The sequence below is a fragment of the Hyla sarda genome, chromosome 1 (genome assembly GCF_029499605.1).
Source record: "Hyla sarda isolate aHylSar1 chromosome 1, aHylSar1.hap1, whole genome shotgun sequence".
Classification (NCBI taxonomy): domain Eukaryota; kingdom Metazoa; phylum Chordata; class Amphibia; order Anura; family Hylidae; genus Hyla; species Hyla sarda.
In genome coordinates this window covers 288,860,391-288,877,416 of record NC_079189.1, presented here as the reverse complement: position 1 = coordinate 288,877,416, position 17,026 = coordinate 288,860,391, and the positions used below count along the sequence as shown (strand labels likewise).

The following is a 17,026-nucleotide window of genomic DNA, read 5'->3' as shown; positions in this document are numbered from 1 at the left end:
GAAGCAGACAGGCTTCCTGTCATCAGCTGACTAGTGAGTCAGGTCTCGGCCGCATTGCAAGCTGGGAAAAATCTGAGACAACAGTAATTTTGTATGCTGTTAAAAATAAATATTGGGGTGAAAATCACAGAAGAATTGTGAGATAACAGTCACACACAGGTATAGACACTATATTATGAACTACACTAACTTTACAGCCCCTGTAATATAGTCAAATAAAAAAAAATTCCTGGAATACCCCTTTAAGGCAAAAACTGGCAGCAATGGCATGGGGTTAACAGTGGACAGCTTTCTTTGATGTTAACAGAAACCTATGATAAAACAATTTTGAAGAAAAGTGTTTAATTCTGTACACAATGCAATGGTAATGATTATATATTTACTATAACTGAAAAATTTACATCTAGCAATTTTTAGAAAACAAATGCATCAAGAAAATTAAAGTCCATCATTGACTATAGCAGGTTTCCAGGCTTGGTATGTAAACTGAAATTCACTGATCAGGCAAGTCCAACAGTTTGCTCTGACTGATGGTATGAATAATGCCCTAAAACACATGGTCTGGAATGCAGTTACATCAAATGATAAAGTGCCGGTCAGCAATGAAGAAAAACTATCCTAATGTATGTACACAAAGATTGTGTTCTGGAGTTTGAAGAACAGCTTAAAACCAGAGTGGAACCAACTAAAAACAAACAGACCAGATACACGAATACAGGTCTTTTAAGATGATCGCTTTTAAAAAAGGGCTCTTGATCCTTGGTTTTCAAATTCTGACCAGGCATCATTTAATTCCATGAATATCATTTTGGCATAATGTTCATAAGGTTGTCCGGTGGCCTACAAAGAAAGAGAAACCATCTTATTATTGATTTACTAACATCTCTTGGTAAAACACATAAGGGTACGTAAACATGGGCAAATTTAATTGCAGTTACAGGTAGTTTCATGCTGGGAGTTTGAGTTGCAGCAGAATTTCCACAGTGGATTAGGATCCGTTCACACTGCGGAATCTCCACTCGCTGATTTGAGCGAGCTGAGATTCCGTCTGGCGGCCGCAGCCAAAAATACTTTGGCGCTAGGGCCGCGGGGCACTGAACCGTCAACCATTGCAGTGCTTGTACTATGCAGTGCTTGCGCAATCCGCAAAAAGAAAGAACATGTTCTTTCTGGAACTGTCCGCCGCTGAAATTCCGCAGTGTGAACGGGTCTCGCGGAGACCCATTCACACTAATGTTAAGTTCACACCGCGTAATTCCGCTCGCTGGAATTCCGTAGTGTGAACGTACCCTTACACAGAAGTAAATGTATTCTGCTGAGGCTCAGACTCGCAGCGGGAAACTTGCTGCAACTCCCAATAAAATCCGCCCTATGGGTATATGTATACATGGCAGATTTGTTATAGACATTTGTACATCTGAATAGGACTTTCTGCAGCAAGCACCTGCATTTCTGTTAACCCCATTTAAATGTATGTAACAATCTCAGAAGTTTATGTAACAAATCTGAGATGAGAAAGTGTGGCTGCCAACTACTGGATTGTTAAGGAAAACAGATATGACTAGTTTGGTGAATGCTTTCTAAATCTGACTGTGCTATACAATAAGCATTGTTGTTACCAGCTATTTTTTTTCTGGTCTATTAATTAAATTGCCATTCTGCAGAAAGTTTTATTGGTGGGAGAAAGAAAGTAACAGATGACAGAGTTCTCGCAATGTAGGGGCCTGTTCACACAATGGAATTTCCACATGGAAGTTTCGAGTGGATTACACTTACAGCAGCCTCCTCTGGAAACAGTGCTTAATGTAGGTGGCAATCTGCATATGCCTTATTCTTATTCACTAAAGCTGGGACTTCTCTGGCAGGACCCAATTTAAAGTCAGAAGTTCCACTTTGGAACATTTGCAATGTGAACTTCGCAGCAGAACCCCATTGAGATACAAGCGTAAAGCAAGCCCTTACTGTCTGGTGTAAAAACTGCTAAAGCATCTCTTCATTGTGAAAACTCCACCTATCAATGCCTCAGCTCAACTTCCTGTACCCTGAGAGTATAACATAGGGTGGGGTAAGGAGTAGACTTTTGCTGTACCATATTAATATCTTAAATTTTTTAACTTAGGCTAGTCAAGGTAAGCTTTAAAATGTTGCTGTCACTAAAAACAAAACAAAAAAAAAACAAAAAAACATTTTGACATGTTGTAGATTGGTCAGGATCTAGGTGCCAAGATCCCTCCGGATTACTATAATGACCTAGGAGAAGCACTCACCTCACTGCAGGAGAAGGGCACCATAAAATGTCAGGGGAGCCCTGGTGTGGTGTCCTCTGTGGAAGCAGAGAGAGTTTGTATGGTGGTGGTGGGGGTGCGCTACCTACTAAGCACCTACATGCCAGGGGCCCTATCTTCCTACCTACTGGGGGGACCTAGCAAAGGGAGAGGCAGGGGTCTCTCAACAGAGTTGTCATCTTGAAGAGAATGGCCACTACTCATAATTAGTGTTGGGCGCATATTCGCATTTGGAATTTTTATCGCAAATTCGCGTATATTGGGAATATATTCACTATATATTCGAAATTGCAAATATTTGCTTTTTCCTGCATATGCGAATATTCGCATGTGTGAATATTCGCATATTCCTTCTTTTCACTTGTGGGCCAATTAGAATGATGCAAATACACTTGTCAGAGGTTATCAACAACATCCCTAGCAACCAATAGTAAAGTTGCCCACCCCCTCACTGTTTTCTTCCTCGAATACACGAATATGCGAATATAACGGATACGCGAAAATAGGACGAATATTCGTCTATATAGTCGCGAAATATCGCAAATTCGAATATGGGCAAATCCGCTCATCCCTACTCATGATGTGTGGTGCACTTAAAAAGTTTTGTTTTAAATTTTTAATGAGGCTTTACTGTATACCTATGTAATGGCACTTCTGTTTTACCCCACAGGTGCTGCGTTCACCTCTGGTTTAGATGGGTGGGCCTTTTCTAGTTACATCCCTGTATCTATCATACAAAACATCACACCATGAATAAACATTACGCAATTTGAATAATAGCTCACATTAAATAATTCAGCTGAATTAGCTATGGGTCTTCTATATTGATAGCTATTAAAGTCTATATCTGCATATTATTTACACTACACTCTTACCTTGTCAGGATGAACCACAAGAGCTGCTTTCCTGTAGTATTTCTTAACTTGATCTGGTGTTACCAACTCAGACATGTTTACTGGTTTCCATTTTGTTTCTCCTTCCCAAAGCACAGTGTGAAGTGTAGATATTAAAGCTCTTATATTTCTTTCTTTTCCTTCAATCCAGTCTAAAATCTGAATTGAAAAATAAAGTGATGTGTTCAGTAGTATGAAAAATTAAAAATATGCAATAGAAAAGTTATACTAAGTGGTCATGTGAATACCAAAGGTAGTGGGAAAGTAACGCATATTGGGTAACTCCTATTGACTTTAATGGGAGCTGTGCAAACTCCATAGTCCAGCTAGCTATGCTGCTCGTATAACTCCAGTAGCTCTTACTCTCAGCATAGGCAGGGGGCCCAGAGGTGGAACCCACATCTAGGGGATATTTATGGCATATCCTGTGCATATGTTATACAGTGATCCCTCAATCTACAATGGCCTCAACATACAATAGTTTCAACATACAATGGTCTTTTCTGGACCATTGTAACTTGAAATCAGACTCAACATACAATGCTATGGACAGTCCAGATCTGTGAAACGTGTCAATGGCTGGAAGAACCGACCAATCAGAATGGGCAATTTACTGGTAAAACACCAGCTGCTCCTTTGGACACCAGGTAAGGGCGGCTCCATGTTACTTTTTTAGGACATTGCATGTACTGTACAGGACCCTGAAGAAGCTCCTGTCCTCTACATAGACCGTTTTTTCCCAAGCAGAGTGCCCCCAGCTGCTGCAAAACTACAACTCCCAGCATGCACAGACAGCCTCTGGCTGTCCGGGCATGCTGGGAGTTGTAGTTTTGCAACTGCTGGAGGCTCCCTGCTTGGGAAACACTGACATAGACAGTGATTTACAGCTCCCAGCAGCTCTTTCTTACTTTTATATGTAAGGATTTGCTTTATCTATATTAGTTATCTATTAATTTTTCTTTAATTTTCACTTTTTCCTATTTTTGGATGACATTTTGGTGGCTTCAGAACCAATTACCAGGTTTCCATAGAGTTCTGGTCATACAATGGTCTCAAGATACAATGGTCTCAAGATACAATGGTCGTCCTGGAACCGATTAATATTGTAACTTAAGGGACCACTGTAAATATAGATGGTTATACCCCTTTAAGTTTACACAAACATGAGCAACTATATTTAAAGCATATACATGAGGTAGCCAATCCTGTTTTCCTAGTTTCTCTTGAGTTCTAACTGTAGTATTACTCTAAGTATGCCAAAAAACATTACTCCTTAAATACTCCTGGCTGTCCCATCATAAATAGGAGTAACAATGAATGTTTGATCAGTAAATGGACCCTCACCAGCACCAACGGACAATAATGGCATGTCATCAATGGTCATGAAAAAATAATTGTATTTTTTATAGCATTTACAGTGAAAAAAATGGTCAGAATGATTACAGCAACACAATGTAATCTTAAAAGGCTCATTTACACTATGGAATCTCTGCCCAGAGATATTCCGGGGGCAGAGATTCCATCTGGAGCGAGCACCAGCAGAACAAGAATGGTGAAAAAGAATCCCATTGAAAGCAATGAGAGGATGCTGCACCGTATCTTCCGCAGCAGAACTCCGGAGCGGAATACTGCTTGGAAAATTTATAGGGAATGGGCACAAATAATTAAGACATTCCAGATGTGGTAACAGCTATGTTTATTTTTTTATAGTTCAGATATTTTTTAACACAGTAAATGGGACACTGGATACTGTACAAGCAGTTGCATGTGAATATATAAGGCTATGTTCACACGGGCAATGTCTGCACAGAAAATTTCCATGCGACCATTGCCCCGACAGTGGACCGCTCGGAAATACACCGACAGCTAGGACCACTCGGAAATGCGCCATCTCATAGACGGCAATGCGTTCTTTGTGGACTCTGCCAAAAGATTAGACACTTCTATTCTTTCTGCGGACTCCGGAATAGGGATTTCCGCAGCAGAAAAATTTTCTGCAGAAATTCCGCTATGTGCACAGCGCAGCAGACTCATTGATATCAATGAGACTCTGCTGCAGAATCTCTGTGCAGAATTCCACACGGAAATTCCATCATGTAAAAATACCTCAATGCAACGGCATCCCACAATCTCCTAAATGAGAAATGCAGCAGAAATCTGTTAAGTTCTCCTGTACCCGGACTTCAAAAAAAAAAAAAAAACACTTTAGCTCACCTTCTTACGTCCCCCTGTTGCGCCGGTATCGGCGCCCCGTTCCTCCGGCTGGCTTCTTACATGACAGTGTGCTCAGCCTATCACCGGCTGAGGCGGGACATCGCTGCGTCCGGCGATGTGCTGACCGCAGTGTGACATTTCGAGCCTAAGAAGCACGGAGCCAAGCAGCACCGTGCCAGACTAATGGGATGCAGATACCAGAGAAACGGAGGGAACGTAGGAAGGTGAGCGAAAGTTTTTTTTGTTTGTTTTTGCAGCCCGGGCACAGGGGAACTTGATTTCTGCTGCATTTCTCCTCTAATGTTGGGTGCTGCTTCCACTCTAGCTGCCTAAATGTTGCAGGTATGATAGCGGTATTATAGTGCTTACTTTCAGCTTTAGAGGATCCATGTCTTTAGTCATCTCTTGTCTTCTCATTTCAGCAATTGTCCTTGGACCCTTCCTGTCAGTTTTTGAAGAAAATCCCTGGTTGGTGAGCAGATCCCCAAAGTCACTTTCTGTCACTTTTGGTTTTGGACCTTTTAAATGATATAAAATAATTTTTTAAATATTAAATATGAAGATAGAAACAACAACTAGAAAAATGTATGAATAGATATTCAGCTTACCAAAACCTGGAGCCCTTATGCCTCTTTCTTCTCTGCCACCAATCACACTAAAATTTGCACTGTAATTAGGCTTAGTGTTGATGACAGTTTTCGGCTGAGATTGCCATGATGTGTTAGTGGTTTGTGGTTTTGGAGCTGGTTTGGAATTGTTTTGAAATGATTTGTCATTGGGCCGGGCAGAAAACTGTGAAGAAGATCCTGAAAAAGATGAAAAACGTATTTAAAATGGAGAATGTGCAGATGTTTTCAATATGTTAGAGGACATACATTAAAGTATAAAAGGACAAAGCATGCATAACAAATTTTCTTGTTATTTTTTGCAACAACTAAGTTTTATGTTTGACATATGCATCAGGAAAACTCCTGGTGCACAGGCCAAGCCTAGAAATAAAAAAGCGCATTCCTATACAAAGTGATGAACTGAAAACTTACAGCGCAATATACATTTTTTACATAAATGTATGTAACTGTATGCACTTCAAGGATAAAACATGATATGAAATGGTCCGTAAGTACCCTAAGCATGAAGTGCTACACTCCACTTCTGATCAAAATTTAGATGGCTACTGATCACGGGTTGTCACTTTATGTAGCTGGCCACCATTTAAAGCAGACCGCTAGGCTTTACTGAACTGTCGTATAATGAGGCATCAATAACAAACAGCACTATATTACCTTTGTTTTGGAGCGATGAACCAAGACTATCAAGATCTGCAAACGGATCAAAACTGGAGGATTTTGCTTGAACAAAAGATGAACTAGAAGACGTTGTCATCTGGCTAGAGGGTGTATGGACTGAACCTAAGATAAAGGATGTTACTATCAAGTATCAACAAATAAAACCCAGTTTTAAAAGCACAGATTCAGCCTGGCTATGATTTGCAGCATGCCCTTTTAAAAATGTGGCCTCTGCCTTCTGTACATTGCCCTTTGGGGCGTCCATGATCCGCTACTGGCACTTTGGTGTGCCCACAGCTGGCCGGATTATTTTCCATACATAGTTGATACTGTGTTATATGGATGCTCCCTTCTTGTGTGTCATAATTCATTTACTACTATTTGGTGGTGTGCCTACCAACAACTGTTTTAGTTTCATTTTATATTCCTATTTTTGTCTATCTGCAAGATTAATAATACTTCTGAGAAAAAAAAATATGGCCTCTGTCCGAGTGGTATACACTTTTTCCCCCCCCCTACACTGTATTGAAAAGCAGATGACCTGATGAAGGGATGGTTGCACGCTGAAACATGTTGTCATTGTTTGATTTCAAGTGAAAAATGGTACCACAGCCCTTACAAGCAGTTTGTTCATAAATAGAAGAGCTGCCCCTGAGCAAGAGGGGTTTTTGTTATGTAGCAAATAATTCTAATGTATAGGGAAAAGAAAGAGCAGACTGCACGTTTCTATACAGCAGATCATACAGTTAACACGGTTTTTCATTGTGGCCAATAGACAACGCATGCCGGCTCTATGGACGCATTGAGATCAGAGCGCCCATCTCTGGTGATTTATCTACAGCCCCTGTAGTTGTGGTTGGTATAGTGTGGTCTTCATTGTGTTTTTGATTTTCTGTTAACAAATTGTGCTTGTGGGATTTCAGTTTTCTGTCATTTTTCTCCTCTTATCTACCTGGAGTGCACACCTCACTAATGTGACTTGTACATAGTAAGGAGTGGTCTACAAAATGTGTAGTGCAACTATTTCTTTGTATGCGATATTGCACTTTAGTTTTTATTGATTATTTTTTGTAATTAATAAAAATTAGTTCTATTTATGACATACTTCATTTTTATTGATCTTTTCCTTGGCAATATGCTATTCTATAAGACATACCAGGCTATTGCTATGTTGGAAAAGCACACTAAAATGCAAAGCAAAAAAAAGGAGAAAAACCCCTTTCAAAATCAATTTAAAAAATGCTTAAGAACTTGGGATTTTTTTATGCAAACGTATTTCTGAGCCTCAAAATACATTGTGTGAATGTACACTTTCACATGGCAGTATTTCAGAATTAAAAGTAACTTTTTTATCAGCCAAGATGTGCTAATCTTTCCATTAGACTTTTTCCTCTGGGCAGGTTATACTCATTGTTTAGGCTTACAAATACTGACCAAAATACTGTCTGGCCCACCCCCATGATGAATATTCAAATGTCTTCACTAGCCTGCCAAAGGGCGAGTGCTTTGCTGCCTTCCAGGTGAAGCAAGGCAGTGGTGCCTACGCTCTGCTCAGAAAGCACTGCATTCGACCACGGCAGGCTCCCACGTCTTAGTGACAGTGGGGACATTAGCATATCCATCATGGGGGCGGTAAAAATTGGGGAGGCAGGGGAACCCTGCTCCCCGTCTCCATTGCACACACCAGCGCAATAGCAGGAAAATGGGCATAACTTTGACACTACTACACAGATTAAAGTAAGTGACCACTGTTTTTAATGCTGTTCATCCACAATATAACCAGTATATTGGGTTTAGTGTGGGTGAACAGGCTGTCCCTTTAAGAGAGGGACTATGACTCCTTTCCCCAACTTGCAGTCTCACTTTAGGTGATTTAGAAGGTATCTGAATAATTACAGGGAAATGAAAACTACAGGTTCTGGAAGGCAAGGAAGATGCACAAGATAAATTAAAGTATATTGTAATATGTAATTTATTAAGCAAAAAAGTTTTAATATATTTAACTTGGGGTACATATTTTTTCTCAATTAATGAATTAATAAAGTAACAGCTGCAACCTTGTACCTTCAAAGCCTGATTTTTTGGGTTTCGAAAGAAACGTACTGCTGGGTTTAGAGGGTTCCTCCCATGAATTCCATCCTCCCAAAAGATCTGGATTGCTTGCAGAAGAAACTATTTTCGAGTGAGTGGTTGGTAAATTATCTTGAAAAAAAAAAAAAAAAAATTATTTTCTATCTATATATAGATATATAGACAGATTGCTTCTTTCATTTTGCAGAGGCCTTGTTAAAAATGAAAGAAACGATCTTATTGGTTGCTATGGGCAACTTTTCCTCTGCACAGATTTTGATAAATTTCTCCCAATGTGTGTGTGTGTATGTGTATGTTCTACAAAAACGTCCAAACGGCTAAAGATATTAACATGAAACTTGGCACACGTTACTTATATGTCAACAACAAACATAGGATAGGTGATTTAACCCTTACTCACCCCCATTTGCCAGGGGCGGGGTTTTTGTTTAAAGTCCCATACAAGTCTATGGGAAATGTATGTTCCCACATAACTTCCTTACGGCTGGAGATATTTCATTAATACCAGGTACACATATTACTTATATGTCAAATAAAAATATATGATAGTTAAATTAACCCTTACCTACACCCTTACATAAAAGATGGGTTTTTGTTTCCAATCCCATGCGACTATATGGGACTTCCAGTACCTTACTCCACAAGTTCCACTCTGCATCTCCTAGTAAATGTGTCCATCTGGCTTGCAAGCCACACCCTATCTCACAAAGAGAGGAGGTCGGGATAGGAGGTCGGGATAGGAGGTCGGATATGAGGACGGGCTATGAGGACGAGATATGAGGACGGGATATGAGGACGGGATATGAGGACGGGATATGAGGACGGGATATGAGGACGGGATATGAGGACGGGATATGAGGACGGGATATGAGGACGGGATATGAGGACGGGATATGAGGAATGGGATATGAGGAATGGGATATGAGGAATGGGATATGAGGACGGGATATGAGGACGGAATATGAGGACGGAATATGAGGACGGAATATGAGGACGGAATATGAGGACGGAATATGAGGACGGGACATGAGGTCAAAAGCTTCCTTCTTTGTTGATTTTCCCCCCCCCCCCCCCCCCCCCAACGAGGAAGGAAAAACCAGGCAACGCAGGGTACTTCCAGTACCTTACTCCACAAGCTCCGCTCTGCATCTCCTGGTGAATGTGTAAATCCGGCTTGCAAGCCACACCCCATCTCACAAAGACACACCCACATTTTAAGCCCCACCCCTTTTATTGTCTACCCTTTTTGTGCATCCGTCTGGCTTGCAAATCACGCCAAGTCCCACTAAGCCACATCCCCTTTTATTTTCAGCTTACAATATCTTAATCACAAATCAGTCCCACCTGAGGGCAAGATATGAGGACGGGATAGGAGGTCGGGATAGGAGGACGGGATAGGAGGACGGGATAGGAGGACGGGATAGGAGGACGGGATAGGAGGACGGGATAGGAGGACGGGATAGGAGGTCGGGATAGGAGGACGGCATAGGAGGACGGCATAGGAGGACGGCATAGGAGGACGGCATAGGAGGACGGCATAGGAGGACGGCATAGGAGGACGGCATAGGAGGACGGCATAGGAGGACGGCATAGGAGGACGGCATAGGAGGACGAGATAGGAGGACGAGATATGGGATTAGAATAGGACGTCAAAAGTTTCCTCCTTTCCTACATTTACGTCCTGTACATGACAGTGAGAACCAGGGGGGTGCTCACGTCATGCACGGCAGGTCCTGGCTGCTCTGGTCTGAAATTGAGCAGTCCAGAGCAGAAGATCACCTATAACACTGATTAGTACTATGCCCTATGCCTAGCACTGAACAGTATTAGCAATCAAGTGATTGCTATAAATAGTCCCCTATGTGAACAAAAAAAAAAAAAAGTAAATTTTTTTTTTAAACTCCCCTCCCACAAATAAAAGTCCCTTTTTCCCCATTTTACCCCCAAAAAATAATAATAATTAATAAACATATTTTGTATCGCCACGTGTGTAGATGTTCGAACTATCAAAATATGTTAATGATCCCCTACGGTGAATGGCGTAAACGTAAAAAATATATTGCTGCAAAATTGTCCAAAATTTCTGCTTTTTGTCACATCGTATCTCAAAAACAATTTACAAAATATTTATTAAAAGTTTTATATACACAAATGTGGTATCAATAAAAAGTACAGATCACGGCACAAAAAATAAGCCCTCATACCGTTGCTTATACGGAAAAATGAAAAAGTTATAGGTTGTCAAAATAGAGGGATTTTAAACGCACTAATTTGGTTGAAAGGTTTGAGATTTTTAAAGCGGTACAATAATAGATAAGTACAGTCATGGCCGTAAATGTTGGTCATGGCCGTATTTCTCACAGAAAAGGATTGCAGTAACAAATATTTTGCTATACACATGTTTATTCCCTTTGTGTGTATTGGAACTAAACCAAAAAAAAAGGGAGGAAAAGAAGCAAATTGGACATAATGTCACACCAAACTCCAAAAATGGTATGGACAAAATTATTGGCATCCTTTCAAAATTGTGGAAGAATAAGATTGTTTCAAGCATGTGATGCTCCTTTATACTCACCTGGGGCAAGTAACAGGTGTGGGCAATATAAAAATCACACCTGAAAGCAGAAAAAAGGAGAGAAGTTCACTTAGCCTTTGCATTGTGTGTCTGTGTGTGCCCACTAAGCATGGACAACAGAAAGAGGAGAAGAGAACTGTCTAAGGACTTGAGAACCAAAATTGTGGAAAAATATCAACAATCTCAAGGTTACAAGTCCATCTCCAGAGATTTAGATTTGCCTTGGTCCACAGTGCGCAACATTATCAAGAAGTTTGCAACCCATGGCACTGTAACTTATCTCCCCGAGTATGGACGGAAGAGAAAAATTCATGAAAGGTGTCAACACAGGATAGTCCAGAGAGTGGATAAGCAGCCCCAAACAAGTTCCAAAGATATTCAAGCTGTCCTGCAGACTCAGGGAGCATCAGTGTCAGAGCGAACTATCAGTCGACATTTAAATGAAACGCTATGGCAGTAGATCCAGGAGGACCCCACTGCTGACACAGAGACATGAAAAAACAAGACTACAGTTTGCCAAAATGAACTTGAGTAAGCTTAAATCCTTCTGAGAAAACATCTTGTGGAGAGATGAGACCAAAATAAAGCTTTTTGGTAAAGCACATCATTCTACTGTTTACCGAAAAAGGAATGAGGCCTACAAAGAAAAGAACACCGTACCTACAGTGAAATATGGTGGAGGTTCAATGATGTTTTGGGGGTTGTTTTGCTGCCTCTGGCACTGGATGCCTTGAATGTGTGCAAGGTATCATCAAATCTGAGGATTACCAATGGATTTTGGGTCAGAGTGTACAGCCCAGTGTCAGAAAGCTGGGTTCGTGTTCGAGATCTTGGGTCTTCCAGCAGGACAATGACCCCAAATATATGCCAAAAAGCACCCAGAAATGGATGGCAACAAAGCACTGGAGAGTTCGGAAGTGGCCAGCAATAAGTCCAGATCTAAATCCCATTGATCACCTGTGGAGAGATCTTAAAATTGCTGTTGGGAAAAGGCGCCTTCCAATAAGAGAGACCTGGAGCAGTTTGCAAAGGAAGAGTGGTCCAACATTCCGGCTGAGAGGTGTAAGAAGCTTATTGATGGTTATAGGAAGCCACTGATTTCAGTTACATTTTCCAAAGGGTGTGCAACCAAATATTAAGTTAAGGGTGCCAGTAATTTTGTCCAGCCCATTTTGGGAGTATGTTGTGACATTATGTCCAATTTTTTGGTTTAGTTCCAATACACACAAAAGGGAATAAACATGTGTATAACAAAACATGTTACTGCAATCCTTTTCTGTGAGAAATACTTCATTTTCTAGAAAAATCTGAGGGGTGCCAACATTTACGGCCATGACTGTATGTAATTATGAGTATCATTTTAATGTATTAACCCACAGAAGAAAACATGTCATTTTTTACCGTAAATTGTACAGCGTGAAAACTAAATTTGCTAAATTGCGGTTTTCTTTTCAATTTCCCCACACAAATAGTATTTTTTGGGTTGCGCCATTTTATGGTAAATTGAGTGATGTCATTACAAAGAACAACTGGTCGTGCAAAAAACAAGCCCTCATACTCATCTGTGGATAAAAATATAAAAAGAGTTATGATTTTTAGAAGGGGTTAAGAACTGATGCGCTCGCTTCATAGAGTTGTGAGTAACGGCTGCTCTCAGCAGCTGCACCCAAAGTCAGTGGGGGGACATCAGTGATCACGCTGATATCGGTCATTTAACCCCTTAAGTGGTAGGATCAATATCGACACAGCACTTAAGAGCCTGAATGACAGCTCCGGTGCCCGATCAGTTCGTATGGTGCCTGCCACTCCACGATCTACTAATGACACAACAAAACTGAAAATAAAAAACGTAAAAAAACTCATCTGACCCCCACCCCACAAAAAAAGTGGTAAAAGTAATATTTTATTGGTTGTACCATGCATTTTACGGTAGAATAAAAGCTGTCATTACAAAGTTCAATTGGTTTGTTAAAAATAATCCCACATATAACATGGTTGGGAACCAAAAACTCAAAAGTGAAAAACTTAAAGAGGGAATGTGTCATCAGATACATACAGATGACCTATAATTTTCCATTTTGCCATCTATATTTTAGATTACTAAAATCTTGCAGTTTACATTCTGGCCACTAGGTCTAATACTAGTCTAAGACTTCCTGTTCTGTACAGATCATTTCCCACTAATACCTTTCTTCTCAAGAGTGCCAGTAGAGATAAAACTTAATCTACAACCATTCACAGCAAAGATCATGTCCCTTCTTCCTATAGAATGACCCCTGAAAAGGTATCCAATTCATCTGAATGGGACAAGTTCAGTCTATTACTGTGTACGATCATGGGTCCTGCAGTAAAATCATATTACTAAATGCTATTTAAAAACAGCTCAGGAAAGATGACCGCACCCATAATAAATGTACATAAAATGTAATTAAAAATTACAATCATAAAATAGAAACAAATTAGAAAAAAATAAACGAACATGTCTTCAGTATCTGACTCTAATCAGGAAAAAAATCTAGGGGACACATTCCCTTTAACCCCTTAAGGGGTTAAAGAGTTTTCTGTTTTTGCACTTTCGTTTTTTCCTCCTTACCTTTTAAAAATCATAACCCTTTCAATTTTGCACCTAAAAATCCATATTAGGGCTTATTTTTTGCGCCACCAATTCTATTTTGTAATGACAGTCATTTTACCCAAAAATCTACAGCGAAACGGAAAAAAAAAATTCATTGTGCGGCAAAATTGAAGAAAAAAAACACAATTTTGTACATTTTGGGGGATTCTGTTTCTACGCCGTACATTTTTCGGTAAAAATGACACCTTATTTTTATTCTGTAGGTCCATACGGTTAAAATGATCCCCTACTTATATAGGTTTGATTTTGTCGCACTTCTGGAAAAAATCATAACTACATGCAGGAAAATTAATACATTTAAAATTGTCCTGTTTTGACCCCTATAACATTTTTTATATTTTTCCGCGTACCGGGTGGTATGATGGCTAATTTTTTTCGCCGTGATCCCAAGTTCTAAACCGTACCATTTTTGTTTTGATCTGACTTTTTGATTGCATTTTATTCCCTTTTTTATGGTATGAAAAGTGACCAAAAATGCGCTATTTTGGACTTTGGAATTTTTTTTCGCGTATGCCATTGACCATGTGGTTTAATTTACGATATATTTTTATAGTTCGGACATTTACGCACGCGGCGATATCATATATGTTTATTTTTATTATGTTAATATATTTTTAATATGGAATTTTGGGAAAAGGGGGGTGATTTAAACTTTTAATAAGGAAGGGGTTAATGTGTGTGTTTTTAAACTTTTTCTTTTTACACTTTTAGTCATTAGATTCCTCATACAGATCACTATGGTTGAAGAGAACCATAGTGATCAGTGTGCTCTGCGCTCGAATGATAAAGCCTGGTCCTGCCAAGCTGCATCATTCAGAGAGCCGGAACAGACACAGGAGCATAGGTAAGCCCTCAGGCTACCTCGGCAGCGGATCGCCCCCCCGCGATCCATCCCACTGGACCACCAGGGACTGAATACAGGCACCTTTAGATGCCGCTGTCAACTTTGACAGCGGCGATCTAAAGGGTTAATAGCCGCCCGCGGCGATCACCGCATGTCGGCTATTAACGCCAGCCCCCAGCTGCAGGAATCAGCTGGGGGCCGGCCGGTATGACGTGGGCTCGAGTCAGGAGCCCACGTCATACCCGGTTAAGGGCCATTGGACGTGTATACACGTCCATGGTCCTTAAGAGGTTAAAGGGAAAGGGTTATATTTTGTTTATAAAACCAGTTTACATAGGTTATAATAATAAACAGATTGCAGATTATTAAAATGCCATTGTAAGAGATACTCACTAAAAATTTAAGATACTAGTCATACAGTGGTAGATATTAATATACAATCCTCATAGTTGTTTGCTTACCTAAGTTTAAGAAGTCCATGCTTGAGGCAGGAGGTGGAGCGGTGTGTGTGGAAGGATACACATTAGGAGTGGATGCAGAGTGTGGGCTGATCAGTCCTTCAAACAGATCTGGACCGCCTGACTTATTTTCAGATACAGTTGTTGCAAATGGATCAAAAGGATCTGTTAACAAGATAGTCAGGAATTGCACATATAAAGGGTTATTCCGGGATAGTTGTTTTTTTTTTTAAATACATTTTTACTAATCTGCCCCAAATTAATTCCCCTGCTGTTGCGAAGGCTACCGATCCCTACTTCTTCATGTGATGTATTGTCCCTGCAACAGCTGCCGGCTCAGCCAGTCACTAACTGAGCAGGGTCACCACTGTGGCCAACGATTGCCTAAGTGGGCAGTTACTGCAGGGACAACTCATCAAAGAAGCTAGTGGTATCGATAAGCAGCAGGGATGCGGATCTCTCGTAACAGCAGTGACAGGGGATCAGGCAAGGTGAGTAAGAAAGCACACAGTAACATTTTGATCACCAAAATAACCCATTTGCACACAGATGTAACATAATATAATGAAATACATTTACAGGAAGTCTATCAACGGAAGGTTTAAATTGGTGGGCCATAAGAGGCAAAAGAGGATGTCAAACAGTGAAAAGCTTTGCACACGCCTCAAGTAATCACATCAAATATATAAACCTGTGCAGCATCAGCCAATAGCTTTAAACCATGGAGTGAAGCCATAGAAGGGAACTTATTTTTAAATAATTTTGTCAACTTTGATGCCTTGTCAACGCTACTGCAAGTGTCCAGGGGTCAGTCTATTCATATGCAGTGCTAGAGCTCTTGGCACCGATTTCTTCCCAGCTTCTCCATTTTCTGATTGGATGCTAAAGCCTTTACTTAGGGCATACGGGAGATCCTAAAGAAGTGCTCAGTGCAAAGAGCGCAGGCCACTGCACATTAACAGCCCCCTTTCTGAGCAGTGACATCAGTCATTAAAACAAGAGTTCTTGGTAATGTAATCTTGCATTATCTTCACCAGTGTATGTTTACATTGCTACCCTCTTCCTCTCTACAATAGTTTGGAGCAGCATATGGCTCCTTTCACAGGACATTCAGGATTTACTCTCCTGTCAGTCGTAAAGGGGTACTCTTGCAGAAAACAAATGTTTTCAAATCAACTGGTACACGAAAGTTAAACAGATTTGTAAATTACTTCTATTTAAGTAGCTGTAGGCTCCACAGGAAGTTTTGTAGTTCTTTCCAGTCTGACCACAGTGCTCTCTGCTGACACCTCTGTGTGTCAGGGACATTCCAGAGTACAAGCAGCGTACAAACCTCCGGGTTTCCAGGATTGGGGACGTGACGTCACACCACAACCCTCCATTCATGTCTATGGAAGGGGGCGTAATGGCCGTCACGTCCCCTCCCATAGACATGAATGGAGGGGGCGTGGTGTGACGTCACGTCCCCAGTCCTGGAAACCCGGAGGTTTCCGAAACTGGAGATTCAGCACCCGCATAGAAAGCGGGTGCTGCAGGGAGATCGTGGGGGGGGTCTCAGCAGTGGACCCCCTGCGATCAGACATCTTATCCCCTATTCTTTGGATAAGGGATAAAATGTTTTTGCCCAGAATACCTCTAACTTTCTGGCACCACTTAATTTTTTCCCAACAGAGTACCCCTTTAAAAAGGGAACCAGTCATGCCTTTTATACTACCTAAACCATGGGGTGATCAGGGTGTCCCCCA

General features: G+C 40.8%; 1 protein-coding gene across 3 annotated transcripts in view; it reads right to left on the bottom strand.

Annotated features, from left to right (window-relative positions):
• Positions 1-325: 325 nt before the first annotated feature.
• GAK (cyclin G associated kinase) overlaps positions 326-17,026 on the bottom strand; it is a 102,354-nt gene continuing 85,653 nt past the window's right edge. The window contains exons 22-28 of one of the 3 annotated variants that reach the window (XM_056574973.1): positions 15,285-15,446; positions 8,782-8,880; positions 6,676-6,801; positions 6,001-6,198; positions 5,762-5,910; positions 3,161-3,337; positions 326-840 (exon numbers count right to left, since the gene is read on the bottom strand). In XM_056574973.1, the coding sequence (XP_056430948.1) occupies positions 739-840; positions 3,161-3,337; positions 5,762-5,910; positions 6,001-6,198; positions 6,676-6,801; positions 8,782-8,880; positions 15,285-15,446 (1,013 nt within the window). In that variant the 3' untranslated portion in view covers positions 326-738. Of the gene's footprint in view, positions 841-3,160; positions 3,338-5,761; positions 5,911-6,000; positions 6,199-6,675; positions 6,802-8,742; positions 8,881-15,284; positions 15,447-17,026 lie in introns of all 3 variants that reach the window. The other 2 variants (XM_056574965.1, XM_056574981.1) reach the window with 2 other exon arrangements.